This window comes from Melanotaenia boesemani, chromosome 10, assembly GCF_017639745.1.
Source record: "Melanotaenia boesemani isolate fMelBoe1 chromosome 10, fMelBoe1.pri, whole genome shotgun sequence".
NCBI lineage: Eukaryota > Metazoa > Chordata > Actinopteri > Atheriniformes > Melanotaeniidae > Melanotaenia > Melanotaenia boesemani.
Window position 1 is genome coordinate 34,602,749 of NC_055691.1, and position 26,609 is coordinate 34,629,357.

Genomic DNA, 26,609 nt, shown 5'->3' on the forward strand with positions numbered 1-26,609 from the left:
AACTGTTACAAAGTCTTTTCCATGAATATTTTAGGAAATTACTTAAGCTCACGAACCTTTTCTTTGACATATCAGTGTCTCACTGCAACGTAATCAAGCCACTTCTGAAATTTTATCATGCATGATGTTCTGTTCTGCAATATGGAGAGGAAAGTCGTTGGCACTCAAATCCAGTTCAGAAAGCATTGCATAACCTTCATTTGCTATTTTCTTTTGCTATTTTATGCATTTTGGCTTTCTAATGTCACCCTTGAGAATTTTAATGATGTGTGCAAGAGGTAAAGTTGCTTCCCAATGACTTGAAAATCACGCCATCCATCACATCCAAGATCAGCCACCATCATTAAACAAATGCAAGTACATGCTCTCTCTGGAGGCCACTGGTAAAATCCCAGACAGATGGACTGAGTCTGCATGTCAGCATATTCCCATGGTTTGAAACTGGAAGAGGAAAACTGTCATTATCACTATAGCTTGGATTTTTTTCTTTCTTTTTTTTATTAACAAGTGAATCCCATATTATTTTTTTTCTTTTTCAAGATCAACATTTTTTGTTGCCAGTAGTTGGATTTAAACCAGTGATTTATTCTAATTCTTTATTTGCTCCACGGGGATATCGAGCAGTCGTTACCTGCTGCCTGTTTTGTGCTACATGCAATATACAGTACATAAAGATTGCTCTATATCAGGGATCCCAAACAGTTCTCGAGGGCCATTGTCCTGCAGCTTTTAGATGCTTACCTGCTCAAACTGCTCTATCCAATTGAAATGGATCCAACTGTATGTTGTCAAGAGTGACACAATGACCCATAATTTTGAGTCAGTCTTAAAGTATCCAAAACCTGCAAGACTGGGGATCTTGAGGAATGGAGGTTGAGATCCCACTTCAGAGATGAAAAATAAATAAATAGATAAATAAAAACAAAGAGCATTTTGAGATGTGTTTAGGGGTGACTACATACAGATAAAGCTGTTCTGTGTACATTTGTGTTCAAGAAAACTGTTAACAGAAAAATGGACTCAACACAGTCAAGCTGAAGTATGATTAAAAGAAAACTATGATAAATGTTCAAATTTATTAACTGAATCTTAAAATGTATACTTGAAACTGCTATGCCAAAGTTATTTATATAGTGTCCATGTATTGTTTATTTCTGCACACAAGATTGGGGATAGCATGTACTAGAAGTATCCTTCTCCTTTTGGCTTTCTTTTTTGTCATCTGGCAACCAACTGAATCCCAATCTTTACTTTTCTGCAGATGAATCTCTGTCGGACGCTACACACCACCCCATGAGATTTCTCAAAGATATTCCAGCAGGACCATCACCATCAGCCTTACCAGACTCACATTATACTACCTTTGAAAGCCTAGAGTCACCTAGTGCCCTGTCATTCATTTCTGAACCAACTGATGAACCAAGGACTGCTGACACAACGCTTTTTCAATGGGGGCATAATGCATATGAAAATACCAAATCCAAAATGCCAAGCGATGCCCTTGTAAAAGAGCCACATATTCTAACAAGTCCATTATTAAAAACCTCAGAAACTGTTCAGGGATATATTCCACAATTTGAGGAATCAGCTAAACACGCCACAGACTGGAAGATGGCCAGGACCAATTCAGACTACCAGGCGTCCTCTCTCCCTCCAACTTCCACAATATCCAGGACATTACAGACAAATACATCCATAACATCCTTAAGCCCCCCTCCCTTTACAGGATCAGCAGCTCATCTGGGTCTTCATTTTGAGGAGAAAGTAACTCCTAGCAAGCAGCAGGATGAGAGATCAGATCAAACACTTCCAATCATGACTTTAACAACTGGTCAGCCTCTTGAAACCCCAAAATTGTCTTTCTCTGACTCTTTGGCTGATGAATCTTATAGTCAAATAGACGATTCAGGTAAACTGAATCCCAGCGTCGTCCCCTTGGTGGACAGCAAGCCTGTATATAACATGCTGCCCAACCCAGATAAGATTAAATCTCCTGGGTACAATGTGCCTTTCATCACATCCCACCCTACATCTCCTTTATCTGAACCTACTGAGGTGTCTCCAGAGGACTTTTATCCCACCAACACCATGGATGTGGACTGGGGGTCTGGAGACTACCTGGACACAATATCTTTCTACGATTCAGACAGAGATGAGTATTCTCTGGTCACCAAGGTGCCCTCTGACCCGTATGACCTGGAGGACTACACAGAGATCTATGACACATCCTTTCCTTCCAGAGTGGGAATATCCCCTTCATCCTTAATCCCTGTTTATGTCTCGCCTTCTCCCAGTCTCGTGACAGCATACAGCACCATTGTTCCACATAAATCCATTTATCCTTCCCCTTTTTCTACAACAACTCACATTACTCTTGAGCCTACTCCCACACCCAACGCTGATATACCTGAAGTATCATACATAGACTGGGCAGATACTTTCACAATTCAGCCAACAGATGTCCTCTTACCTGATATGAACAGCTTAGAGTATTACACCACTCAGTTGACCAAGGAGAGCAATGGTTCAGAAAGTGTAGCTGAACACGGAGGGAATGTTACTGTAGTGTTGATGAATTCCACAGAGATCACACCCACCACCGGCTTCACCAGTGATGCTAATCTGACTGAAGATGAGTCTTCCAGTGACCTTTCAGGGTTTGAGCCTCATGATGAATCAACCACAGTAGCAACCACAGAGGAGAGTCCTCAACTAGTCAATGACTCTCAGTCTTTTCTCGATCCATCAATAGTTCCAACCCACTTCATTGATCCCTCCTCTTCCACATGGGGTGGTCAGGTATCCACCACAGATTTGTCTGCATATACACACACTGTAGGTGTGGATACTCCACTAACAGAGGCTTTGCAGCCCAGTGCCACACCTCCGGTGCCAGAAGATGTGACATCTTCCTTCTCTCTGACAGATGTTCAATGGTTTGTTACAGATTCTTTTTCAGAAAGTACCATACACACCACTGCTGTCTTAACTGCAACCATAGCCTTCACACCTGTTCCCACTCAACCTGCTGCCAACGACACAGCTGGCATAACAGACCTAACTTCCCAAGATGCAACTGAAAAAGCTGTCAATATGACTTCAGTTCCAACCGATTCCTCGACACACAACGTCACCTCTGTCCCCCCAGTTATGTTTGGTGATCAGGGCATGACTGAAGATGGCGCTGATATCCTAACCACAATGACCTCGATCCCAACAACAAACAGTGAAGTTAATACAGTCTCTGCTGCACCCACAATTACAGCTGCCATACCTACTACTTATCAAGCTACTACTGGAACTACTGCCACCTCTGAAACCTCAACGACAGTCAACATCATCTCCACAACCAAACCAACTACGACAACATCAAGGCAGTACCTCTGCAGACATGACAGTCCCCCTTATTTAACACAGATTGGTAAGCTTTTATTTAGCTTTGTCTCTCTTAAACATGTGTAAGTTAAAAGGGTCATTTTTATTGAATATAGATATACAAAAGACTAAATCATCAAATCTCTTCTTTCTGTGCAAGCTTTCCCTTCCGGAGCCACTGTTGGATATGCCAAATCTCAAATCAGAGACATACTGAAAGCGGAATTCAACAAGTCAGTGGAAGTGCAGGTAAATGTTCGCGATTTATTTTCTGTTTCGTTAGCATGCAGCGTAAAGACAAATATTATATGGGACAGCGTTCATATAAAATAATAATGTTGTGGTTATTTTTTTTAATGCATCATTTGTAACATTATTTATACGTTTCCATCTGCATTAATCTCACTCCACACAGGGAAGGAATTTGGGTGTAACTAATCCAGACAGACTTATGTGATGTCATCCAAAACCTAACAGTGCAGAGCCCCCGGAAATGATGCTGTGCATACTATAGTTCAAATGCATATTGATCTGGAGGGGGGCCAGCAATCCGTTTTCTGACAAAAGAATTTGTGACAAAGCTAAAGGACCAACAACATCACCAACACAGCCAAGAGAAACCCACACCTCCGGCTGTCCACATATTTCAGAGACTGCCCCCAAGTGGCAACAAAAAGCTAGAACATGTAGAATTACATTTTCAAATCACTAGAAGAAATAGAAACTTCCTTTTTTGTCATTAAATGGAACTTACATAGATTGTTTTTTCAGAAAGCAATCGATTACAGAACAAAACAGTAAATCAGAGCGATGAAACACACTTTAATGTCTCCTGGACAGTTATGCTCTGAAGCGCAGATAAATATGTTTGTGACGCCACTCAGCATTGTGGGAAGCTAGGCTAGCTGTTCTGGCTGCTTTTATTATATGACAGTCCAAGTTCTGCCAAATGAGTGTAAATGTGTGTGACAAGAGTTTGAAACTGATTGCTATTTTTAGTCCTCACACTTGCAAATTAATTGTGTGTCTGTGTGTGTACATGGAACGAGATGGATATACACACTGCATGAGCCACAGTTCGAAATATCAGCTGCTTATTTAACACTTATTACATAAGCCCTTTTGTTACATGACCTCCAGAAAATGTCATCAGTAGCAGGCCCAGACTTTCTCTGCTGTCTCAGTTATTTGTCTTCTCACATGTTGTCCTTCCAGAAAATGTCTCGGCTGAAAGTGGTTGTGAAAAAACTGGAAGAATGACTCTAATAGGGGGCTTGTAATTATTTTTTATCTTGTGTAGATAGTGGACCCCCCACCAATGTTTATGTTCCGAGTGGTATCTGGTCCGATTGTGTACACGGCCATATCTGTGATCAATGCTCTACGAAGGTCTGGACGCCGTTTCTTGTCTGTGTCTCCCAACTGGAAGATGCCAGACCGTAAATATCAAGTCCACACAGGTAAATCAGCTACTCATCAAATCTTCTTTTGAAGCTTCCAAAAGTAATAAACTGTAAGCATGTTGAATCTGCTCATTTTTTAAAGTCGTTTAACTTGGTCTCAAACTCCCCATGCCCTCCTCCTTCATGCAGTGCTGCAGTTTGTTCCTGACCACATAGATGTGCGATACTGCAACTTCAGCGAGAGCACTGAAAAAGGTTTGACCGAGGCCTTTGCAGAAGTGCGGCGGCGTTCAAAGGAATCAACCAACTTCACGGTCCATGTGAGTGGAACCACATCAGAGAAGGAAGGCAGGGGCAGTCGCGTATTTGCATTCCAGCTGAGATGTTTTTATTAGGATGCTTTCACTGTGGCTTTGCATCTCTAAGCTTAATTACCCAGTGACAATGATCTAAAGCCACCTGACCGCTAACTGCTCTGTGTCAGAGCTGACTGCCTTCAACGGAAACTATAGTTTTACAGCTAGTTTAGCTCTTTCTGCAAGCAAGCTGGGCACTAGTTGCTCATTTTTGGTCTGAGCAGACAGGTTGCCTCAACCATTTCATGCTGGGTCTCTGGAACAGCCGCAAAGCTGACTAGGAATTTGATATTGCCTAGCAGAAATGAACTGTTTTGTTGAGTTTATCTAAATTTCTGTTCTAGTTTAACATATTAAGCTCCCTGGTCAATCTGTCTGTCCATTTTAAGCCTTTTGTTAACCAATGGTGATATAAGTAGCCACATCCAAGCTCTTCATTCTTTACAGGGGTCTCATAATGAGGAAGTTGGTGCTTTCTATTCTAAAGATTCTTTTTAATCACTTCATAAAGAGGTTTGATTAGACACAAGGGTTGAGTCACCCTCAGATTCAGTTTCCAACACCCTGTCTTTATCATTTTTCCTTTTTTACCATGAACAAGACCCAAAGAATGATTTCTTGTATAATCCTGAAGAACTTCCCCCTCAAATTACTGGGTATTAAATGAGACACAAAGTATTGTACATATTAAGTTTTTCCCTGTTTAAATTATAGAACTATTCTGAGGTTTGCAGCATTACAAAGATATCTGCACCAAAGGTAGTTATGAGTTTGGAGCTAGATTAGATCAGATGAATTGGTGCTGCACTCTGTTCAGGAACAGCTATGTCAGGAAACCTGCTGCAGGAATCCACAGTCCCACCTGCACAACAGCCTTGCAAACCAACACACTCCTTCTCGGAGCTGCAGACCCATCACACGCTCTGATTGGTTAATGTGCAACTGATAAATATAAATAATCAGATTTGTGCTGCTGCTGAATTGAATGACTTAAATAAATATAAATATATATATATATTATTATTATTATTAATAATAATAATAATAATAATAATGGGTTTGACACTCACAGATCTTTTTATTTCAGCTGGTGTTTAAAATATAATGAATGTAACTGTACTTTTATGTATAAAGTACAGTTTTACATCTCATAGCAGCAGTGGGTGTATTGAAGGACTTCTGGGACATTTTTTGGAAATAATGATTTAAAAAGAACAAAACCAAAGACACAGACCACAGATAATGATGTTGAATTAACTTGGGAAGCACTGATACCAAGTACCGGGACTTACAGTTGAGTATTTGTCAATACAGAGATGATAAAATTCTAAATGTAAGGCTTTAAAAAACTGACAGAAACTTCATAAATACGGAGGATAAAGTGGTTTTGGGTGGAATTGGTTAACAGCTGTAACAAGGCACCTACAGGCCAAAGATCAGCTTCTCTCACATATACAGTGGCAAATTTGGGTTTTTAATATGGCATGAGTAATTACTTTGTTCTTAATGTGTTAAAAAATGAACGTGTTAATTCCAGCGATTTGCACTAACTCATTCATTTTGACAGTTTTTTCACATTGGTATCGGGTTCTGTAGTGTCAAAACACTGTTATGAATATTGAGTACAAGTACACCCACTTAGTATTACACTGATACCCGATATTGGTATCAGGTATCAGGCTAGAATTAACAACTCAGATAAAGTACAAATCCTCGAGCATGACTTGTAGACTGAGTAGTGACAGCGCTCTTTGCCTTGTCAGATCCAGCTTAAAGCATAACCCATCACAGCATACTGGCCCTTTGCAGATCTAATCTAACACCACTTGATACTTCGTTGGCAGTTCCAGCATTTTCTTTGCTTATTTTCTTCATGCTTCTTTTTTCTAAGGTATTAACAATGCTAAGTAGCCAAATGCAAAATAATTTTACATTTTTCCTGTCTAACTGTGGCTTCTTTCAGATTGTTAATATCACCATGGCTGCTCCTAAATATGAGGACCAACAGCTAGTAAGGAACCCAGTGGACATCACTTTCACAGTTAGTGGTTCAGGGGGTTATCTGTTGGGGTCAGAAGTCAGCAACACTCTGATGAAACTCACAGTGGTGGAGTTCACCTTTCATATGGGATTTCCTGTACTACAGATAGCTGAGCGTGAGTACAGCAGGGTTGTATTTTTAAACTATTTACATTTTCAGAACTCATCATTATGTCTGGGATATCTAGGGGATATTGATTATATTCTGAGTCTGATCACAAGTAATAAAATTACAGATGAAAAATTCTTGTGTTTAACTGTAATTTTGTCCTTTTTCTAACAGCTTTTCATTATCCAGAGCTGAACACCAGTCACCTGCTTCGCTCCTCGTGGGTTAGAACAGGTAAAATGATTCCATCACTACAGAGGCTATACAGAAAATATAAAACACTTTATGGTATTCATTTTATTTCTCTTTTGTATGTTCACAGTCCTCCTGGGTGTGCTGGACCAGAAAGTGGGTGAAAGGACCTTTCAAGCTAGCATGGAGCGTCGGGTGGCGATGTTACTGGGGGAGGCAATGGGACTGGCTAGACGTGTTAAAAGAGCCACCACTGTGGGCAACAGTAGTGTTCAGGTAATAGATGTATTTAATACTTCTGTCTGGTAGCATTTACAGCTGAAACCTTGTAAATAATTGGATTTATTTGACTATAAGTTTAGAAAAAGTGTCATCTGTCAGCTGTTTAATGTTGTGATGTTCTGTTGGTTGCTCACGTTTTCACACATTGTAAGATAATTTTATTAGTGGTAAGTTGTTCAAAAGACACCAGCCTGTCTCTCTTGTTCAAGTTATTGATAATTTCATATCAGTTTATGGGTTACTTTCTAAATAAATAATAATAATAAAAAATCCTTCCATATTTATATTATTCCCTTCTGTGAGCTCTTTCTAGCTACCTTGCTGAGAACAGAGGATTCATTGTCAGTGTTGCAGTGTTGGTAACCAGTGAAAGCCTCGGTGCTTTACTAATCAAGCACTGGCTTTTGTGGGTCCTTTCTGCACCTGCTCATTTCATCTCTAAGGGGACAGGATGTAGCTCTGTCTCCATGGCAACAGCATCCCATTCACCCTAGGAACACTAGGAACAAGCCACTCAAAGACTGCCACCTAAAGGGGTTCATATTCCTGTTTTTTTCTCCTTGTTTTTTGTTTTTCTTTTTTTTCTTTTGGGGGGGGGGGGGGGGGGGGGGGGGGGGGGGGGGTTACTCGATGGCGCTCGTGAGCCACAGAGCACATCACTTATTAATTTGGTCTTTCTCTGTTTGTGTCTTGCATTTGGGATGATTAAGAGTTTTTTTCTGTAAGTAAAAAAGAGGCATAAATGGGATGTGGGATGGGGGCAGTTGGATTTAGACATGGAAAAGAGAAGGTGAAAGATTTAGAAATCTGAGGACCGGGAAGAGCTACATACTTGGATGACAGATTTGTTACGAGAGATGAGATGCATGTTTGATCTGACCTCATGAAGTCTGAGTGCATGAGGCAGACTTTATTTTATATCAAATATCAACCTTAGATGAGTTGCAGCATCTCTGATTCTGACCTTTCTGGCCCCCATAAAAAACCCACAGAGTGATTTTTTTTAAATGATGGATCAAATTGGTACTTAACCTTAAGTATATTTTTACTGCTAAGATTAGATGTTTTTTTTACATTTTTACATTTCAATATGATGTTTTTACTTTTATTTTTCACTGCTGCATGCAAGTTATACACAGATTCATTATCATCCACTTAAGCTCTTTGTTGCTATGGTAGCGCACTGAGTAAAATATTCTGTTTTATTTATTTATTTACTTTTATTTAAAACATTTACCTTTGTCTGTTAGATACAGTAGGTTAGAGGCAGCTCAGAAGGAGTATCTGAACTTGAAAAACCTCTTATTCACATGGTGCACCTCAGACGGATGATCTGGACTGTCATGACAGAATAAGTTTAGCGTTGTCACCTACGAGAATACCTTATGAGCCTGCCTAGACAGATGAGAGATGAGGCTAAGGGGGGTAGTGCAGTAACACACACATTAACAGTGCCCTCTTTCCACTCTAATAACTGTGCATGGACTAGAATTGACCCTGAATGAGGGTGCACACCCAGCCATTTTTCTGTGTCAGTCCAGACATGACCTGTACTTTAGTCTTTCCAGTAATACAGACAGCAGACTGCAATGTGCCTCGGGACACGAGAGGGAGTCTGCACACACACATGCATTCATACATACATGCACCCATGTAGTTGTCAACATGGAAATTATTTAAACCATGACTAATTTAATCAGAATGAAGAATGTGAGCTGCTAATATGATGACAGAGTTTCTGTAAATGTATGTGTGAATGCAAAAAACAAACTGCACCGTTAAAGTATTTGAAAGATAATTTATTTACCTGTAAATGTTTCATGTGAGCCAAATAATTAGCAAGATTTGTAGTTTTACTGTAATGTTTTATTATGTGCTTTTATAATTGCTTCTATGCATCACAAACCTGCTTAAATTTGTTTCAGATTTCACATACACTAAAAAATAATCAAAGTTATAGTGTTCCACAGAAAATGAGTCACTACATTCTCCGTTAGAAAGTCATTTTTAGTACTGACGACACTTTGCTCATTAAGACTTTGCTCATTAAGACAGACCTTCTAGTCCTAATTTAGAGACAGATCCATGACTCCTATATTCATTTTTGGAAGCCTTTTTTTCCAGCTGTCTGAGCGTTGTCTATGAGCCACAAATGTTTCATATTAGAGGCCTCTTCAGTGTAATAAACAGAAGCATCAAAATTAAAACATGGACTTAGAAATGATGTGAGGATTAGAGATTCTGGATCTGTGTTTGGAACTTGTCCATTTATAAAGACTGTTTATCTTACTTTCTCTGCATTTGAACTGTCACTCTCTGCATTACTTACCTCATGATCTGATACTGATGTTCGCAAAGTGACACACTTCCTTCCTTGTCTCCTTTCCTAGGTTGTAAGTGTGAGCCGGCTGGTGGATGCAGACCACCCCTTGGAAATAGTGTATTTTGTGGAGGGTCCCAGTGGTGAGAGGATGCCTGCAGTGCAAACAGCCAACCTGCTGAACAACCTGGACGTTCAGAGGGCTGCCATTGTCTTGGGATATCGTGTGCAGGGCATTTTGGCTCAGCGTGAGTATGAGTATATATTTTATATTAGCTACCTAATGTTCAGGGGCAGCTGAGTAACATGGTGACTGAACCATAAAATTTAAACCAAATGAAATCTGCTCCATTTATATCAAGTGTTCCACAGGAAGTCTTTGTTCCTTTTTAATCGTGGGTGCTGCTCAAATGATTTAACAATATGTGTTTTTAGTGTAAATAGTCAAAGAAGACAGTAATGAACCTGCTTGGGGTAAATGATCTCATTTCATTTTTTGGTGTTGCTGTGACTCTTGTGTCTGGTTAACGGGGTTGTGCTTTATTTCTCACTTTTCTCAAGGTCCTAATAAGAAATAAAAATAGAATTCCAGCTTGCTGTGTGTGCCATGTGCCATCTGAACTAATCATCCTTCTCCACACACTGTACCAAATGCCTGAATTCCTCATTAAGAATCTAAACAAGGAATGAAGGCCTAACGAGAGCCCCTCAGAGGAGTTGAGTTTCTGTACTCTGTTCTCATATGGTACTTTCCTAGGGGATAAGATTAGTTTTAATTATAACTAATGAAGGTCTGCATTTAAAGTTACAACAGGAAGACAACACTAAGCCTTGCATTAAGGTGCTTCTGAATGTCCCATATTTATATTTGAAGGCTGAGTTAAAACTAAAAACTGACTCCTTCAATCTGTTTGTTTAAAGCTGTAGAGAAGGTGGCATCCTCCTCCTCAGACACTGAAAACACCAACATGTGGATCATTATTGGGGTGGTGATTCCCCTCCTCGTGGTTATTATCATCATTTCCATCCTCTACTGGAAGCTGTGTCGAACAGACAAGCTAGAGTTCCAGCCGGATGCCATGACCACCATCCAGCAGAGGCAGAAGGTATTCATACTTTACAATCTGACCCATAATTTACTGTTTTGGATTTATCATAAATTATGTACAGAAGAAAGAAGCAAGGCAATGTGTATGTGTGTGAAATTTTCACCAGAGATGATATTATAAACAAACCAGGTCCAAACACCAAGGCCGTCACATTGGGTACAGATAGTGGCAGCTGTTCTGGTAAGACTGGAACCTCTAGCTTCCTCTGCCTCCTAACTAAATCAGCCCTTACTGTGTTACTGTGCAACCAGCTACGATCACTATGGAACATTTAGATGGCAGTTAGTCTTGAAACTGGAATCACCCAGAAACAACTTAACCACCTCTGTTTATACAAATTTCTCAGCTGCATCTGACATCCAATAACAGCTACAACACAACCAAATCCACTGAAATGATTTGCATTTAATCTTTAATCAGAAAAGATAACATATTACATGAGATAATTGTTGCCCGAATTATGCCAATAGTTAATATACATTGGCACTGTGTACTATGTAATCACATGGCTAATTGCCAGCTGTACTGTGCATATTTTGTAAAATGTAAAATTGTTTTTTTTTCATCATCATGATGACCAGACCAGCTCAGAAACATCATCGTATTCAGGATAGAAAAGTTTAGTTCAGCTAATGTACAGAGCTGGAAAGAAGGATGTGAGCACTTTAAATTTAAATGACCTTTTGATTAATTAGGTGTATCTGTCATCGCCGGGAGACTGGTGCAGCACTGCACAGTGTGAATTTTATCATTTCTTCTCATAGATGGGAATAGTAAAAATTTAATGACTCCAAATTTAATGACTCCAAGAGAGACTTATTAAGGTACACATGTAGGGTTACAACTCATGATGTTGCTGGAAAATGAGTCTTGGCTCAAAGCGCCAGCAATCCTCTTCTGTAGTTTCCAGTTTGACTCAGAATGTAAAAGCATTTTCTACCTTGATGCCCTTACTTAAATGGAAATAATTCAGTTTACCTTTAATAAGACTGCTTTTTGAATTTCGTACTGCCTCTGAGTTTCCATGAGGTTAAATGAGTTGAAGTTTGATGGCTAATTTTTAGCCTAATGTTTTTTGTAGGTCTCCTGTGTGGCCATCGGACCTTTGGATGTGTCCTGTGGTGTCAGAAATAAAGTTGCAGGCAGCGTTTTTTCAAAGGGGATAGTGGGGGTTGTGGGGCAGGGACTCTAGGGATTGACCTCATTTAGTTACATCCCTTGTGTGTCAGATCCAATTGGGATTTGGGGAGTTTAGAGACTGGGTCAACACCTTGGGCTCTTTGTCATTCTCCATGAACATTTTTACTGTGTGGTGGGCCCCATTTTCTTGCTTGCGGAGGCATTTTCCTGCTTGGGGAGGGTGGGTGTGCTTGGCCTACAGAATTATCCTGGTTCAAAGTAATGTCAAAGAAATGCCCACATTCATTGCCAAGATGCAAGTTGTTTACTTCAAATATGGGTGGTTTTAATGTAGTGACTGTTTGTTTAGTCTGTTTGGAAGAAGAAGCAAAGGCAAATTAAAACATTACATCTACACTGAATGTAGTTTGCATTAGACATATACGTAGTACATAGTAGCTTCCATTCAGTGTGACCTGGATATTTAACTGCCAAGCAATTTTTTAAAGTTCCATCTCTTTTTCTTATAATGTTATACTGCAAATATTTGCTCTAGGTCCAAGTTTATAATGTTTATAATGTGTTATATATGTGTTGTAGGCTAAAAGTGGCCCTTAGTTTGGATGGTTACTGAGGAGGTAACATGTACCATTAATGCCCCATAATGATGTGTCTTATGCTTTTCTGGTAAGAGCTAACGGTCTTTTCAGTCTTTAGTCTGAAGGTAGCTGGTTTTCTGTTTCCATTTTTGACTTCTAAGAAAAGGTGAATGGAAACAAAAATTGGAGAACAAAAAAACCTCCACAAAGGAGCCAAAGAACTAACTTGAAAAAAAAGACTTGATATTTATTAGAGGGCATGGAACAGCTTTACGAATCACATCTGAGCTGGAACAGATTTTAAAAATAACAATGAACATCTCAGATATTCTCAGACAAGAAAGTCATTTCTCTGTTTTCCTCTCGAGGATGCTCAATGCAGAACTTGTTGTAAGTTCTTCCCATGGAGGGTAGCGTTTGTTTGCGCTATTGCTCTGCTGTGCCAGTGCTGGTCCTGCAGTATGGAAACCAGGCTAGAGACTGAATGTGTCTGGGTATCGTACCACTGCAGTGCTCTTTCTCTCCACACTGTCCCAGATACACACAGCACAGAAACACTCCACCAGACCTACATCAGATATATATGCTTTTCTTTGTGTTTGCTCAAAAGCAACCAGCCGGTTTTGGGGAGCTACATGTGTATTTTTCAGCATCAAAGCCAACTGGTTTATCATCCTGTCTTTGTTTAGCTTTTACTCATCTGCGCTTGTATTTTTTTTTACAAATTAACCTTAGCTGTGATGAACTTGAGTAAATACACTGAATCTAATGTACAGACGTAACACACACAGCCTGTCCTCTCTGCTCAGCACACTTATCTGTCACTTAACACCACTCCTCTTCTCTCAGTCCACTACGTCATTCAGTGAATCAAGGACCTTTCTTCGCCAACCACTTCCTCAAACTAAAGGGAATATTGAGTTTAGTGAGGATGAAGAGGAGGTGTATGAGGAGGAGGAAGAAGAGGATGAAGAGGAGGAGTATGAGGAGGAGGAAGGGGAGGAGATGAAGGTTAAAAGGGGGAAGGTACAGAGCATTGTCTGGTGGTTTGTAGAAAACATAGTCAAGCATAGTTTCTGTGTTTAAAGTAGCTAATTAATAGTTTTTCTGTTAATTATTTTTATGTCAGATTTTATTGAGTGGAACCTTCAGTACCGTTAAAAAAAACCATTTGCCTCAAATCTAGAGCCATTTATCCTATCCATCATTACTTCTGCTTAGAAACCAGTTTCTCTTCCCAAGAGCAAACACAGTATGAGCGAAGAAGAGGAGGAGGAGGAGGAGGAAGAAGAAGAAGAGGAAGAGGAAGAAGAAGAGGAATGGGATTATGAAGATGAGGAAGAGGAGGAGGATGAGGATGAAAAGAGGAAACTTAAAATGAAAGAAACTACATCACAAGAGCAGAAGCGACAAGAGAGCAAAGCTGTGGTAAAGAAGCCAGGGGGGATGAAGACGGGGGAGAAGATGAAAGTTTTGTCTGAAGGGAGGAGAGCCAAGGAGGAGGTACATGGTGTTGTAGACATGGAGACTAGCGCTTGTTTGTGTAAACAGACCTCGCAGATTTGACTGTGGACTGTGGTGTGTTTGTAGTCTACATAGACGCTGTCGCTGTGTCGTGCAGTAGCAGATGTTGTATATACTTCTGCATGTTGCAAAACTGCTTATTTGTGAGTGATTCCCTAATTTACTGTTAGTCCAGGCTGAGTAGTAATTAGTGAGAATAATGCGTGGCAGATAGCATTAGCCGTGTGTTTGTTTCATTCAGTGTCAGCTTTAATTAGAGTAAGACTGGGTTTACACTTTTCAGCTGCAGCTTTTTCAGTGTTTTCCCTCTAAAAAACTGGCCTTGTCCATGTGCCATGAAGAGCAAAACAGAACAACACAAACACATACACATTTATTGGCTCTCATGATTAGCACTATCACACCGGATTAGGAGTTTTCTACCAATAAGCCTCTTCTAAGCTGCACAGTTTGCTTCAGCAAACTCAGTGAAAATTAAAATGGAGATGTCATGTCACTCCTCTCTTCTCCTGCAGCCACATCTCAGTGTCACAAACATACAGAGATCTTACATCCTCTGTTTACTTCTCTGCTGTTGGAAAGTCCTGAGGGCTTTGCACAGAAATAGTCTCACTGCTTCCATCTCAAGCCTCCACCCCCACCACCACCTCAAAGTAAAGCAAGAAGCTCAGTGTTTACCCAAAGCTCTCTCTGTCCCTGCTTTCTCGTAGACTCATAGACTTTTTCTTTATTTGTTAATGCCTGTCTGTCTGTCTCCCTCCTGGAGACCCATACTTCAGTTATCCAGCTTAATTAAATCTAAAAACTCATACCTCTGTCTGATGGCTTTTAGTTCTGAACTGGAATATCTGTGTACCATCTTGATTTGTCTCTGTTGTCACAAGCATTGTTTGTATTTGGACATCCGGTGTGTCATAGTTTTACCCTTGTAGTTTTACCATGTTTTTTTTTTTATCCTTATCTGCTATCATTTATGTCTCTTTCTTTTCTCTACTTCACTTTATTCCTTGTTTTCTTTCTCCGCTGCTCCTTTCCTTAGTTACAGGCCCCCAGTGTGAAAGGCTTTGACTTTGCCAAGCTTCATCTTGGCCAGCAGAGTAAAGATGATGTCATGGTAATCCAAGAGCCCGTCCCACCAGGGCCTGGCTCTGGACCCCTCCCTGTGTCCATTAAAGATGGCCTCAGTCCATCGGAAAATGGTGAAATCCTCACACCAAAATCCAAAACCTCTGCCTCATCCACAAAGGCGTCACGCAGCGGTCGAAGGCGTGAAAGGTAAGCGTAGCTAGAGAAACAAAGCGGGAGGAGGATCTGTGTCTGAGAAAAGGGGAGTTTAGATTGGTATTAAGGACCACCAAGGTTAAAATGCATCAGATTATGGCTGTTTAGATTATTCACATTATACTGTATAAAGCACAGAATAAACACTGAAGCCCTGAATCTGACTGACATATTACTGGTTGCTGGTGATATATTAAGGCAAAAAGAGAAGATTGGAAAGACAGATTCTGTGTTTTAAGAGCTGAATCATTACTGTGTCATTTGCGGTTATTACTATGTTTTAGTGATATTTACACTAGATTGTTTCTCTGTGTACACTGTAAAAACAGTTTAATTTTTCCTTTTATTAGCTTGTTTAAGGTTGATCACACTCACCTAGTCCACCAGTGGGTGAGGGATCTGCTTTTGCTCTTGCCAACATGTCTGGATCACTTATAATATAAAAAATATAATAAGATCCATTTTTTTATTTCTTTCACTGTTTTATTTTAACACACAGCCAGTTGATATCTGTTATGTATATTTACTAGATTTCCTGTTCATATTGAATTAAAATAGCATATGAATCACTGATAACGTTCTCTAGACATGCTGAACGACACCAAACATCAGTACAACAGTAATTTATTTACTAACTACACTAGTCCCCTACCCGACTCTAGTCTCTTTAAGAGAGGGGAAAAGGTTGTTGCTCCTAACTTGACTGTTATCCTTGACAAATAAAAAGTTTTAACGGTCTGTTGATAGAAATCCTTTAAATACACAAGAAATCAACCATATGATCATTTCTCAGAAGCATCCTCCCAGCTTTTACCTTGGAAGAGCACTGTTTTTGATTATGCATGATGCTTCAGCCTGCTAGGGCATTCTCGTGCTTCTATTATTCATGAAAGTGTGTGTGTTTTTTTCTGCGTAGGATCTCCCCGTCAGACGGTGACTCGGTGGTGAGTGATCATTCTAGTGAACGGGAATCGACCGAGGGAAACCTGAGAGCCCAGGCCACGCCCAGCGACAGCAAGCAGACCCGTAAGGTCCCCATCAATGTTTTAAATGGCAAGTGGCCTTGGCAACGCTCAACATCACTCCTCCACACACAGAAGGGGGAGGATGGGGGAACTGGGGGGACTGGGCTGAGATGAAGAGATAAACAAAGAGCAGCTCAAACTGGCAGCATTTGATTGACAAGAAGGCCACATTGGGGGCAGGAAAACAGCAGAGGCATTAAAACAAAACAGATGAAGAAACTGCATCAGCCTAAAATGTGAAAAAATTACAAGAGGAACATTTAAGCTAATCAAACACGTAGTGGGAACTCTGTCTGTGGTCAGAGAAGTCCAGAGAGGGGATTTGGGAGGAAGAAACAAAAAATAGCTGAAGTTACTCTTTCTGACAGCTTGTTGATAGATTCAAGCTTGCAATGCCACTCAGAGTCTGTGTGCTGGAGCCAGACACAGTCACACAGGCTACAGGCTGACTCACCCACTCAGGAATGGGCTCTGCTTTGATATTGTTAAAACTGCCTGAGACTGGATGTGCTCTCCACAACATTTAGAATTAGATTGTATGAAACAAGTATGTGACATCTTTCCTTTTGTTTATTCAGTCATTTAATCAGTGTTTTAAACTCTTCTGGATAAGCCTCCTTTCCTTTGCATGACTAATGACCTAAAGATCAAACAAAATGCTTTTCTGCTAGCTGTTGAGAATTTCCTTTCCTTCCTCTTTACCTCCGCATGGCTGTGTTTCTTATTTTTAATTTATTTTTCTTGGCCAGGACTCAACTCACTAACATTTGTTTTTCTGTTGCACAGAAACTACATTTATCTTGTTCTTACTTGATCTCTTTTGTAAGACTCTCTTTCTTTTTATTTCTGGTTTGCAGGCAAGAATAGAATAGGTAAGAGTTTGTCCACTTCCTGTCTGTCCACATAGATCTCAGGCTTGACCTCCAGCAGCTGCCTGTGTGTTGTCTTTTTTGTTTCTGTGGTAGTTTTGAGCCTGGCTTATTCTCACCATCCATCACTGTCTGCTGAGCCGTCAGTCAGACAATAAACCTCACAAACAAAGGCAAAAACTATTTGTCTGACATGAAGTTTAACTTTTTAAAATACAAATATATGTTCATTCATGTTACCACCAAAATCACTTCCCCCGCACTTTTGTTAGAGATCATAGAAGATATGCAACTGCTACACGATCCATGTTTTTTCATTTAAATGAGAAATAGAAATTTGATTTGTATTGCTTTCTCTGTGCAGAAGCCGCTCTGACCCATGTTATCCTGCTTTCCTTTTCTTCCTCAGGTCCTCCACCTACGAATGGCGCAGCTAGTGAGCAGCTGTCCTCAGCTTCCATATTTGAACATGTCGATCGGATGTCTCGTGCCACAGATGCAAGCCGGAGACTTCCCAATAAAGTGCAGCTCATTGCCATGCAGCCCATGCCGGTCCCCCCGCTGCACAGTCCACCCATCAACGGCAAACTGTCCGATACAAACCAAATCAGCAAAGAGGTTTGCTTCGCTCGCTGTTTTGCTTTAAGAATTATTTTTATGTAAAGTTTGTTCTCTGAAGATTCAAATGTTCTAAAATCCAGTGGCACGTTTATTAATGCCAGATGACTTAATCTGAGCTTTATAGAGATTTAAAGACCTCTTCATAGCTTTTCAGCCTTAAAACGCCACATTCCGGACTCGTTTGGTGATACATTTATGTGCATTTCTGAAGCCAACGCCTCATGATCCACCCGGATGAGCTGGTGAATGTGGCCGGGGAGCGGGAAGTCTGGGTTTCCCTACTTAGGCAGCTCCCTCCCCTACCCGACTCCGGATAAGCCGCCGAAGATGGATGGGTGGATGGATGGATGGATGGATGGATGTCAGAAGACATTATTGGAGGAAGAGATGAAACAAAAGAGAGCCAGAACATAACAGATAAGATAAAAGTCAAGATAACACAGTTTTTTACTGTCTGGAGAGATCTCAGTATGGGTAGGATGCAAGATGGATGCAGAATTAGCCATCAATAGGGGGCGCATCACTGAGAAAATGGCAAACGATAACCTGTCCAGGTGTACCTGCCTCTCACCTGCTAAGTGCTGGGTTAGGCTCCAGCTTCCCTTCGACCCTTAATGGACAAAGACATTACAGAAAAAATGAAACGGCTTCTCACAAAGAAATCAGTGTGAACAGATAGATGGGTTCCAGCTTCTTTGAACGATAGTTATTTACTGGTTTAAAAATAGTTTTAGCTCTAATATCACTATTCTTGCTAGCATGCTTGCTTATCCCTTCATAAGTAAATGCGATACAAGTTCTTTTATGTCTAGGCTTGGTATGCTTTGATAAGCTCTGATAAGCTCCTTTCATTCTCAGATTCAGGTAGCGTTGAGGCACAAGTCAGAAATTGAACACCATCGTAACAAGATTCGTTTGCGGGCCAAGAGGAAGGGCCACTATGACTTCCCTGCAATGGATGACATGGTTAGTGCCCTTGGAGATGCAAAGGACCAGGATCGGATCTACCAAAAAGCACAGACACAAATCGATAAGATCCTGGACCCAGAACCTCAGATGCCCCCAAGCTTCATGGAACCCAAGAAAAGGTTAGTGTCTTAATTTTTTTGTTGAGACAGAAAAAGAAGGACAGTTTGAAATGATTAGATATTTCCACCTTTGTTTCTCAGCGCTCGTGGGAGGCGCTCTCCTAAACAGAGGTTGAAGGATCAGCTGAATGGAGGCATGATGGAAGCAGACAAAGACCACCTTATCTCTGAGGACAGCGATGTTGCTTACAGAAAGTGTCCTGGCATCCACAATGTGGCCTACGTGGTGAGTAACACAGAAGCATCACAACATCCGGCTTTTCATTTCATGCACTGTCTAAACATTCCCTCAGTAAACGCTCATATACGTAAGTGTGTTGTGTTGATTCCAGTCGGACCCTGACCAAGGCCCAGGATCCCCTCACAGGAGCCCTTCCCCCACAGATGATGTCTTCCTCGGCCCTGCCTCCTCTCCTCCAGGCCATGCCCCTCCCCCACCACCCTACATGCCTCCACAACCCTCCATTGAGGAGGCGCGGCAACAGATGCACTCGCTGTTAGACGATGCCTTTGCTCTTGTGTCTCCCACCTCTCAGGGGAGCACAGCAGGCATTACTCTCCCAGGAGTCAACAACAACAACCACCAGGGCTCCAGCCCTCCAGGCCGTGGCCCTAGAGCTTGGGGTCCTTCATACCAAGCTTTTGGCCCTCTCCCTGGTGTAAGTTGTCATTGACTCAGAGATACGTTTGATGGAATGTTAACTTATTCAGCATCACTTCTTATTTCTATGTTACAACAAACATCTTCATCGGTTATCCACAGATTTTTCTCTAAGGCTTTATAAATATATCCCCACCACATTAGCAGACACACGTAAAGCCCTCTCCCTTTCTCAAGGTGTTTTCCTTTCATTCACAGCATGAAGCCTATAGCTTCAAGTTGCATTGTGTCTTCTTAACAAACTAATCAGTTAAGCAATCCTCCATCTGTTGCCCCTGCGGATCTGTGACCTCGCAACCCCCAGCAGCTATATACAGTACAGTACTCCTAAGACCCTGCAACAGTAACATCTTGTCTGCATAGTAGCCTGGCTTCAAAGAAAGTACAGCCATAGAAAAACTTCATGCAATGCTACCATTTGTTAACGCAGTGAGCTAAGCCTCCAGTATGCTGGGTTTGCATCACATTCACTGTTTCATGTTCTGAGTGGAGCTGCAAAGAGACTAAGTAGAGGTTAGTAGCATAAATCCTGCTTTGAAATTCATATTGTGGGTCAGAAACCATTCCTAAAATTAGATAAAAGCTTTCAGTGCCAGTTAGTGTAACATGAGCAGAAGAGTTATGAGCCGTTTGGAAGAGACAGGGCAGTTTGTGAGTGGTTTCAGGAAGCTGAAAATATATTTATCCACTTAATCAGTCATATTAGATTCACACTGCATTATAACTGATGGAAAAAGCTAATCCGTGCTTTACGGATGCAACCATGTATTCCTTACTTGTTAAAGGCTACATTTAGTTGAAATATGGCCAGAAACTTTAAACACGTTCCTCAGCTGATAACATTTAGATGTGATCCTTGTTGACTGTGAGTTATCTTAGAGTTTATTTATATTAATTTGTTTTCTTTTGTTTGTTTTTTGCAGAGCAAAACTTCTGCTTGGTGAATATATAACACTGATGTTGAGTTCAGCAAAGACTTATAATTATTTGTGATTGTTGTGTATAATTAGTTTATAATATTTTTGTCATAGTTATTCATAATTAATTATTTTTTTCATAATTTTGCTCAAGGAATTAATGAAGTGTTTTTCATTCATAAGCCACTTGCTGGCGCTGTTGTTGCAGGTTCACTACCTTCTCATGTAGTAAAACAGAAGTACAACCAGCAAACCCATGCTTAGATAATTCATGTTAATTACATAGTAATCAGTACCTTCACTCAACCTTCTGTACACAGCAGTGGATACCACCGTCCATATTAAATTTTTCTGTAGATTAAACAGTTTTTTATTTGCAGCATCTTAATCATCTACAAAAGCTGTTAACATGGTTTTAAACTGTACCTCAGATCTTTGTCTTGTGTTTTATACTGCATGTTTTTTTTTCTCTTGTTTTCTCCAGAGATTCTCTGAGCTGGATCTGTCCTCTGCATCAGTCCAAGGCTTGACACCAAGGTAATCAGAGCAGTTTGGAAAAACTGAGTATTTATTTATGTATAAAGTAATCGTTTTTGTTATATTTTACATCCACTTGCACCTCTGAAAGCCAACAAAAAGATACCTTGATCTCCACAGCACTTCACCAGTGGGAATGTTTTCCTCTGCTTCATCCACACTGTTGGAACTCGTGAATAATAAAAGACAAGTCATCTTTATTTTATTGGTTTAATGGATTAGGTCTAAGGAAGAGGTCTCTTAAATGGCTTCAAAAAATGCACATTAAATTCATAATACAGCAAAACTTCCAAACAACTGTGTTTGTAAACTGCAAAATGTTCAAGCCAAGTTGATCTGAATAAAATCTGTTTTAATAAATATGTATGTAGTGCACGGATTGAGAACAGAATGAAATGCCTCGACATAAACATGATGCATGCATTACAATTTTATGCAGAATTAACATAATTTGTGTAGAAGATGTTTAGCTGGACGTGGATGTTTTGTTGTTTTATCAGAGTAAAGACTACACCTGCGGAGAATTCACACATTTATTGTAAAACAGGTTTCATTATACCATAACTAAAAGAGAGAAAATGACTTTCTTTGTGTTTCAGACAGGGCCTTGGCTCCAGCTACCTGCCACCAGGAGAAACAGCAGGACACGGCGAGCAGCTCCAGCCAGACAGCCTGTACTCCAGCAGGGGCCTCTACGCTGATGAGCTGCCGTCGTCTGCCAGACCACGTCCAGTGGGGGGGACTACAGGTACACGAGGAAATTTGACGCTATCACATTCATGCATTAGACCATTTATAAATTACTAATGCTGATGTCTGCAGACTGTCTGCAAACCCATTATATGTCACTATTTTATATCTAATTTAAAAAAAAATCCCACATTTTCACACGCAAAGATTTAAAGAAGCAAATCCCTTCAACAATATTACTTAAAAGGAGACTAATTTATTTATGTTATTTTGTCTCGAGGCACAGTTCATGTTAGATGAGTTCTGGATGTCAGCCACAGCAGTCCTCATTCTTCCATATTAAAGACACTTAATTTAAAATGCAATAACAAGCAGACAATATCTCCCACTTGGTGAAAGGAGCTACAGGCATGCCAACAAACTGTTGATGCAACGGCTCCTAATACACAACTGCTGACATTTTCAATTTTAAAATTATTCACTGCTTGTATCTGGTTTCAATTTTCAGTAGCTGCAAATAGCTCATTTTGGTTATTTGTTTGGTCTAAATGCAAGGTTTCCATTTGAGCTAACCACACTGGAATAATCCATAAACACATGTCAAGAACAAATCCTCTTTTTCCTTCCTTATTTCCCCCTCTCTGCTAAAATCCAATGAACTGAACACCACAAATCTGTCTCACTGAACGGGTCTTTAAAAAATTCAGAGATGACGTTATACTACCTGCACCATGTGACTTAGAGTAATAGAAATTGATTTAGCATTTAGAGAGCAGAAATGTACAAAGTGGTTTTCAGACTTTGTTGATTGCATAAGTATATTAGAGGGGCAGCTGAGGATTGTGTCGGGTAATATAACTCTTTGCTATGATGTGTGTGTGTGTGTGTGCATGTGGGTGTGTTTGTAGGTGCCCAGCTCCATCATCTCACACAGGTGGGCCTGTCCAGCCGGATAAATGGTTACCCGGGAGGGCTCAGGGCTCCAGGCCAAAATGGAGGCATTGGTTGGAATCATTACCATGACGACAATTTCTCCAGAGGAGAACCAGAAAAAGATCCAGTGCGTTAATCTGTTTCTTTTCTTTTAAATTCCAGTATCTTCTTTTCTGTACAGAGAAACCATTTCCTGTTGGAGTAACACTGATTTATGACTTTCTTAGCTAAATATTATGCCTTTTTCTTTTTACCAGTATACTTTATCAAACTTTTCTCCATCTGTTTTTTTAACTTGATATTCATTTTGCATTCATTTCTATTTTTTTCTTATTTGATCTCATTTTTTTTTGTCCATTCACCCTTTCTACCTGCCTTCAGTTCCTGGACTGTCCTGACTTTTTGTCCTCCTCTCTTCCAGATGCATAGGAGTGGAATCCGGGAGTCCACAGCACCTCCTGCCCACTTGGACACAGCAAGCGTGAGCTATCTGACAGCTCCTCCACCCCTGGATACGTCACCTCCCATCCAGTCCTCTGCCTCCTTGATCAAGGCCATCAGAGAGGAGCTGTTACGTCTGTCCCAAAAACAGGCAGCTGTGCCCAGCTACCACAGCTGAAGTCCTGGCTTCCGGTTTCCAGCTCTAACCAGTCATGTCATTGACCTTTTCTGCCTGCTTCACCTACTCCGACAATGCTTCCCATGGAAGTCCCTGAAGCTGTACAGCAGAGATTGTCCTAATAAACTGAAGTGAAGGGGAGGCTTGTGACATTTGTAACTAATTAGACTGCACATTGTGAAAAAAAAATTATGATATAATGGCTGAAAAATAATTAGATCAACTCAGAGACAGTGTTAGGAAATGAAGGACCACATGAGCAGTATACGCTAGACGGAAGCTGAGGAAAAAGACTCTCCGTGTTTTCTATCCTGCACTTCATGTGAGGATCAGGAAAGAGTCAACTTTTGGCGACTGTATAACCGCCAATGAGACAACTTACATTTCACTGCATTACTTCAGACTTAGTATTCCATGTCATAGTGTTATTTTTGTGTTGCCTTCACAGATAGAAACCCACTCCGACTCATCTTTTAAAGAAACATCTTAGTTTCATTACTACAACTACTTTTGTTTTTTTTTTTACAGATCCTTAACCTTTTTTACACCAGGTGCTACATCTGCTTTCTGCCATGATGAGCCATGCTATGCCTTGACACTGTGATATAGTTCAGCTGACCATATTTACTGTTCAAGCCTAGAGTAAGATCTCCGTTCACAGCCAGCAAGCCAGTCCACAGAGAGGGCAGAGTAAGGCATGAATTCACAATTACATGGAACAACACTACCTATTCGTTCCTTTCTTATTGCAGTAAAAACAGCATTAGTCTGCGGTGATATTTTTGATTTATTAACTTACAATACTTACTGGTTCTATCATGTTGAAGTCCTGTGTTGTACCTTATTTTTATTTATGTTTAACAGATCATTTACATGTAGTCAAACAGGAGAAAATTGCCTTTACGAATTGTTCAAACATTGTTTTAGAAGCAGGTTTTACAAACAAATAATGATACGTACTTGATAGTTATGGACAGTTAGTACTGTATATTTCAGTATTTGGTTGTATCTTGATGCACTGTATGCAGACTACTTGGTACAGCTCAGGTCTTTCAAAAAGAGATTCTTTGAAGACAAATCAGTAGAAAGATGCATTTAAAGGTCATGTGGAAGATCTGTAAATTAGTGTTCTGTTTAACACATTTCTGTATTGACTCTTTACTGGACCACCACCATCTCCTTTTTTATGCAGTATTTAAAGTTTGCTCTGCCTTTTTTATGAGGAGGAAAGGAAATAAACTACTAAAATGATCATTTAGGCTTTATTGCAACCATTCATTTTTATGCTTTTTAAAATTTCTTGTTTTCCCTAAATGTCTCTTGAGTTATGTACTACTTAGACTTAAAAAGGTTACATTTGTCTTTTGACATGATAATCCTCCAACACGACTCTGTGAAGTTTTAGGGCCTGAAATGATCAATTATATAAGTTAAATAAAAGACAAAAATATGGATTTTTGAAGCAGGGTTGGAATTATGTTTTTGGATTGTGTACCGGTGTCATGTGACAGATCATAAATGTTATTTATACAAGCCATGGTTTTTGGCCATGAGTTCAAACCATCTGCAGATGTGGCCTGAGCATGCTCCCCCATGCTGTGTTCTGCTCCCCATTTCATGTTCTGCTCCCCATGACATGTTCAGTTCCCCATGACATGTTCTGCTCCCAATGACATGTTCAGTTCCCCATGACATGTTCTGCTCCCCATGACATGTTCAGTTCCCCATGACATATTTCTCCTCCCAATGACATGTTCTGCTCCCCATGACATGTTCAGCTCCCCATGACATGTTCAGTTCCCCATGACATGTTCTGCTCCCCATGACATGTTCAGCTCCCCATGATATGTTCTGCTCCCCATGACATGTTCAGCTCCCCATGACATGTTCTGCTCCCCATACCATGTGCCTTTTTGACTCAAAATGCCGGCTTTGACACCCAAATCTGAAAAAAGCAAAAAACAGTCTAAATATCCGTAACACGGCTGTTGGGTTGTGCTTGCTTTTGAAAGCAACTTGTAAAATGAGTAAGTGATATTAACTTCACAGTGGTCATGGTGACAGGGTATTTTCTGGTTCTCCATCATACCTCTTTGTTCATGTCTTGGGTTATCAATCTCATACTGTATGCCTCCATCTCCTGGATCTGTACTGAAACTACATCTTGTGTCCATCTTCAGTTGTTTTTGTGTTACGTGTATTTTTGTTATTTCTTTTTAATACTTTTCTACATTGTAAAAACAATCTGTTGGCTGGCCCAACATTATATTTGATTCTTATTGCATGTTTAATTGTATGTTTTGGTTTTTTTGTTTGTTTGTTTTGGGGCATGTTGTTTAAAAATCTTGAAATACAAAAGAAGATGTTATTTGTCTGAGGCCATGTGTAATGTGTCTTTGGCTTACATGAACATTATCAAAATCAGATTTATAATTAGAGTTTAATTGACCCAGTTCATTTGAAGCTAATCACACTTACCATGTCAAGCTAGTCTTTTGGTAGCTGTTGTAGTTACTACAAATAACCAGAAGGTGTCAGTACATTATAAGGAAACAAGCTACTTCAATTTTGCTGCAAATGATGCAACCTAATAATGAAAGCAGCCTTGTAATAGAAAGATCTATTAGAGATATATGTTAATGGGTTTATGTATCTTGTTGTGGTCGTGGAAGAAGCACTTCCTGCTCATTTGCTGAGTTCTAGTTCATCCCATCACAGGATCTAAAGCCTCAGGGTGATTCTGCTAAATGCTCAGCAAATCTCTTGAACTGCCTCTACAGGGGGTTGACCAAGTCAGCCAGATTTACATAACACACATGTATAAAGTCAACATCCCCAGTCCAAATGATGGCATTTCTTTCAGAGCTCTAATATGAAAAACAATGTATTGGTAAAAAAAAGCCATTAACAGATGATCACTTCTTAAACTGCAGTTGTGTT

General features: G+C 40.2%; 1 protein-coding gene across 5 annotated transcripts in view; it reads left to right on the forward strand.

Annotated features, from left to right (window-relative positions):
• Positions 1–26,046, forward strand: part of si:ch211-1e14.1 (UPF0606 protein KIAA1549) — a 38,623-nt gene extending 12,577 nt beyond the window's left edge. The window contains exons 3-24 of one of the 5 annotated variants that reach the window (XM_041997608.1): positions 1,262–3,421; positions 3,536–3,624; positions 4,676–4,835; positions 4,968–5,098; positions 7,098–7,290; positions 7,458–7,517; positions 7,606–7,751; positions 10,148–10,325; positions 10,999–11,183; positions 13,754–13,930; positions 14,126–14,407; positions 15,468–15,703; positions 16,626–16,762; positions 17,592–17,606; positions 18,013–18,221; positions 19,083–19,312; positions 19,394–19,538; positions 19,645–19,971; positions 21,375–21,427; positions 22,027–22,175; positions 23,026–23,177; positions 23,472–26,046. In XM_041997608.1, the coding sequence (XP_041853542.1) occupies positions 1,262–3,421; positions 3,536–3,624; positions 4,676–4,835; positions 4,968–5,098; positions 7,098–7,290; positions 7,458–7,517; positions 7,606–7,751; positions 10,148–10,325; positions 10,999–11,183; positions 13,754–13,930; positions 14,126–14,407; positions 15,468–15,703; positions 16,626–16,762; positions 17,592–17,606; positions 18,013–18,221; positions 19,083–19,312; positions 19,394–19,538; positions 19,645–19,971; positions 21,375–21,427; positions 22,027–22,175; positions 23,026–23,177; positions 23,472–23,669 (5,612 nt within the window). In that variant the 3' untranslated portion in view covers positions 23,670–26,046. The remainder of the gene's footprint in view (positions 1–1,261; positions 3,422–3,535; positions 3,625–4,675; positions 4,836–4,967; positions 5,099–7,097; positions 7,291–7,457; positions 7,518–7,605; positions 7,752–10,147; positions 10,326–10,998; positions 11,184–13,753; positions 13,931–14,125; positions 14,408–15,467; positions 15,704–16,625; positions 16,763–17,591; positions 17,607–18,012; positions 18,222–19,082; positions 19,313–19,393; positions 19,539–19,644; positions 19,972–21,374; positions 21,428–22,026; positions 22,176–23,025; positions 23,178–23,471) is intronic. The other 4 variants (XM_041997604.1, XM_041997606.1, XM_041997605.1 and 1 more) reach the window with 4 other exon arrangements.
• The last annotated feature ends 563 nt before the right edge of the window (positions 26,047–26,609 follow it).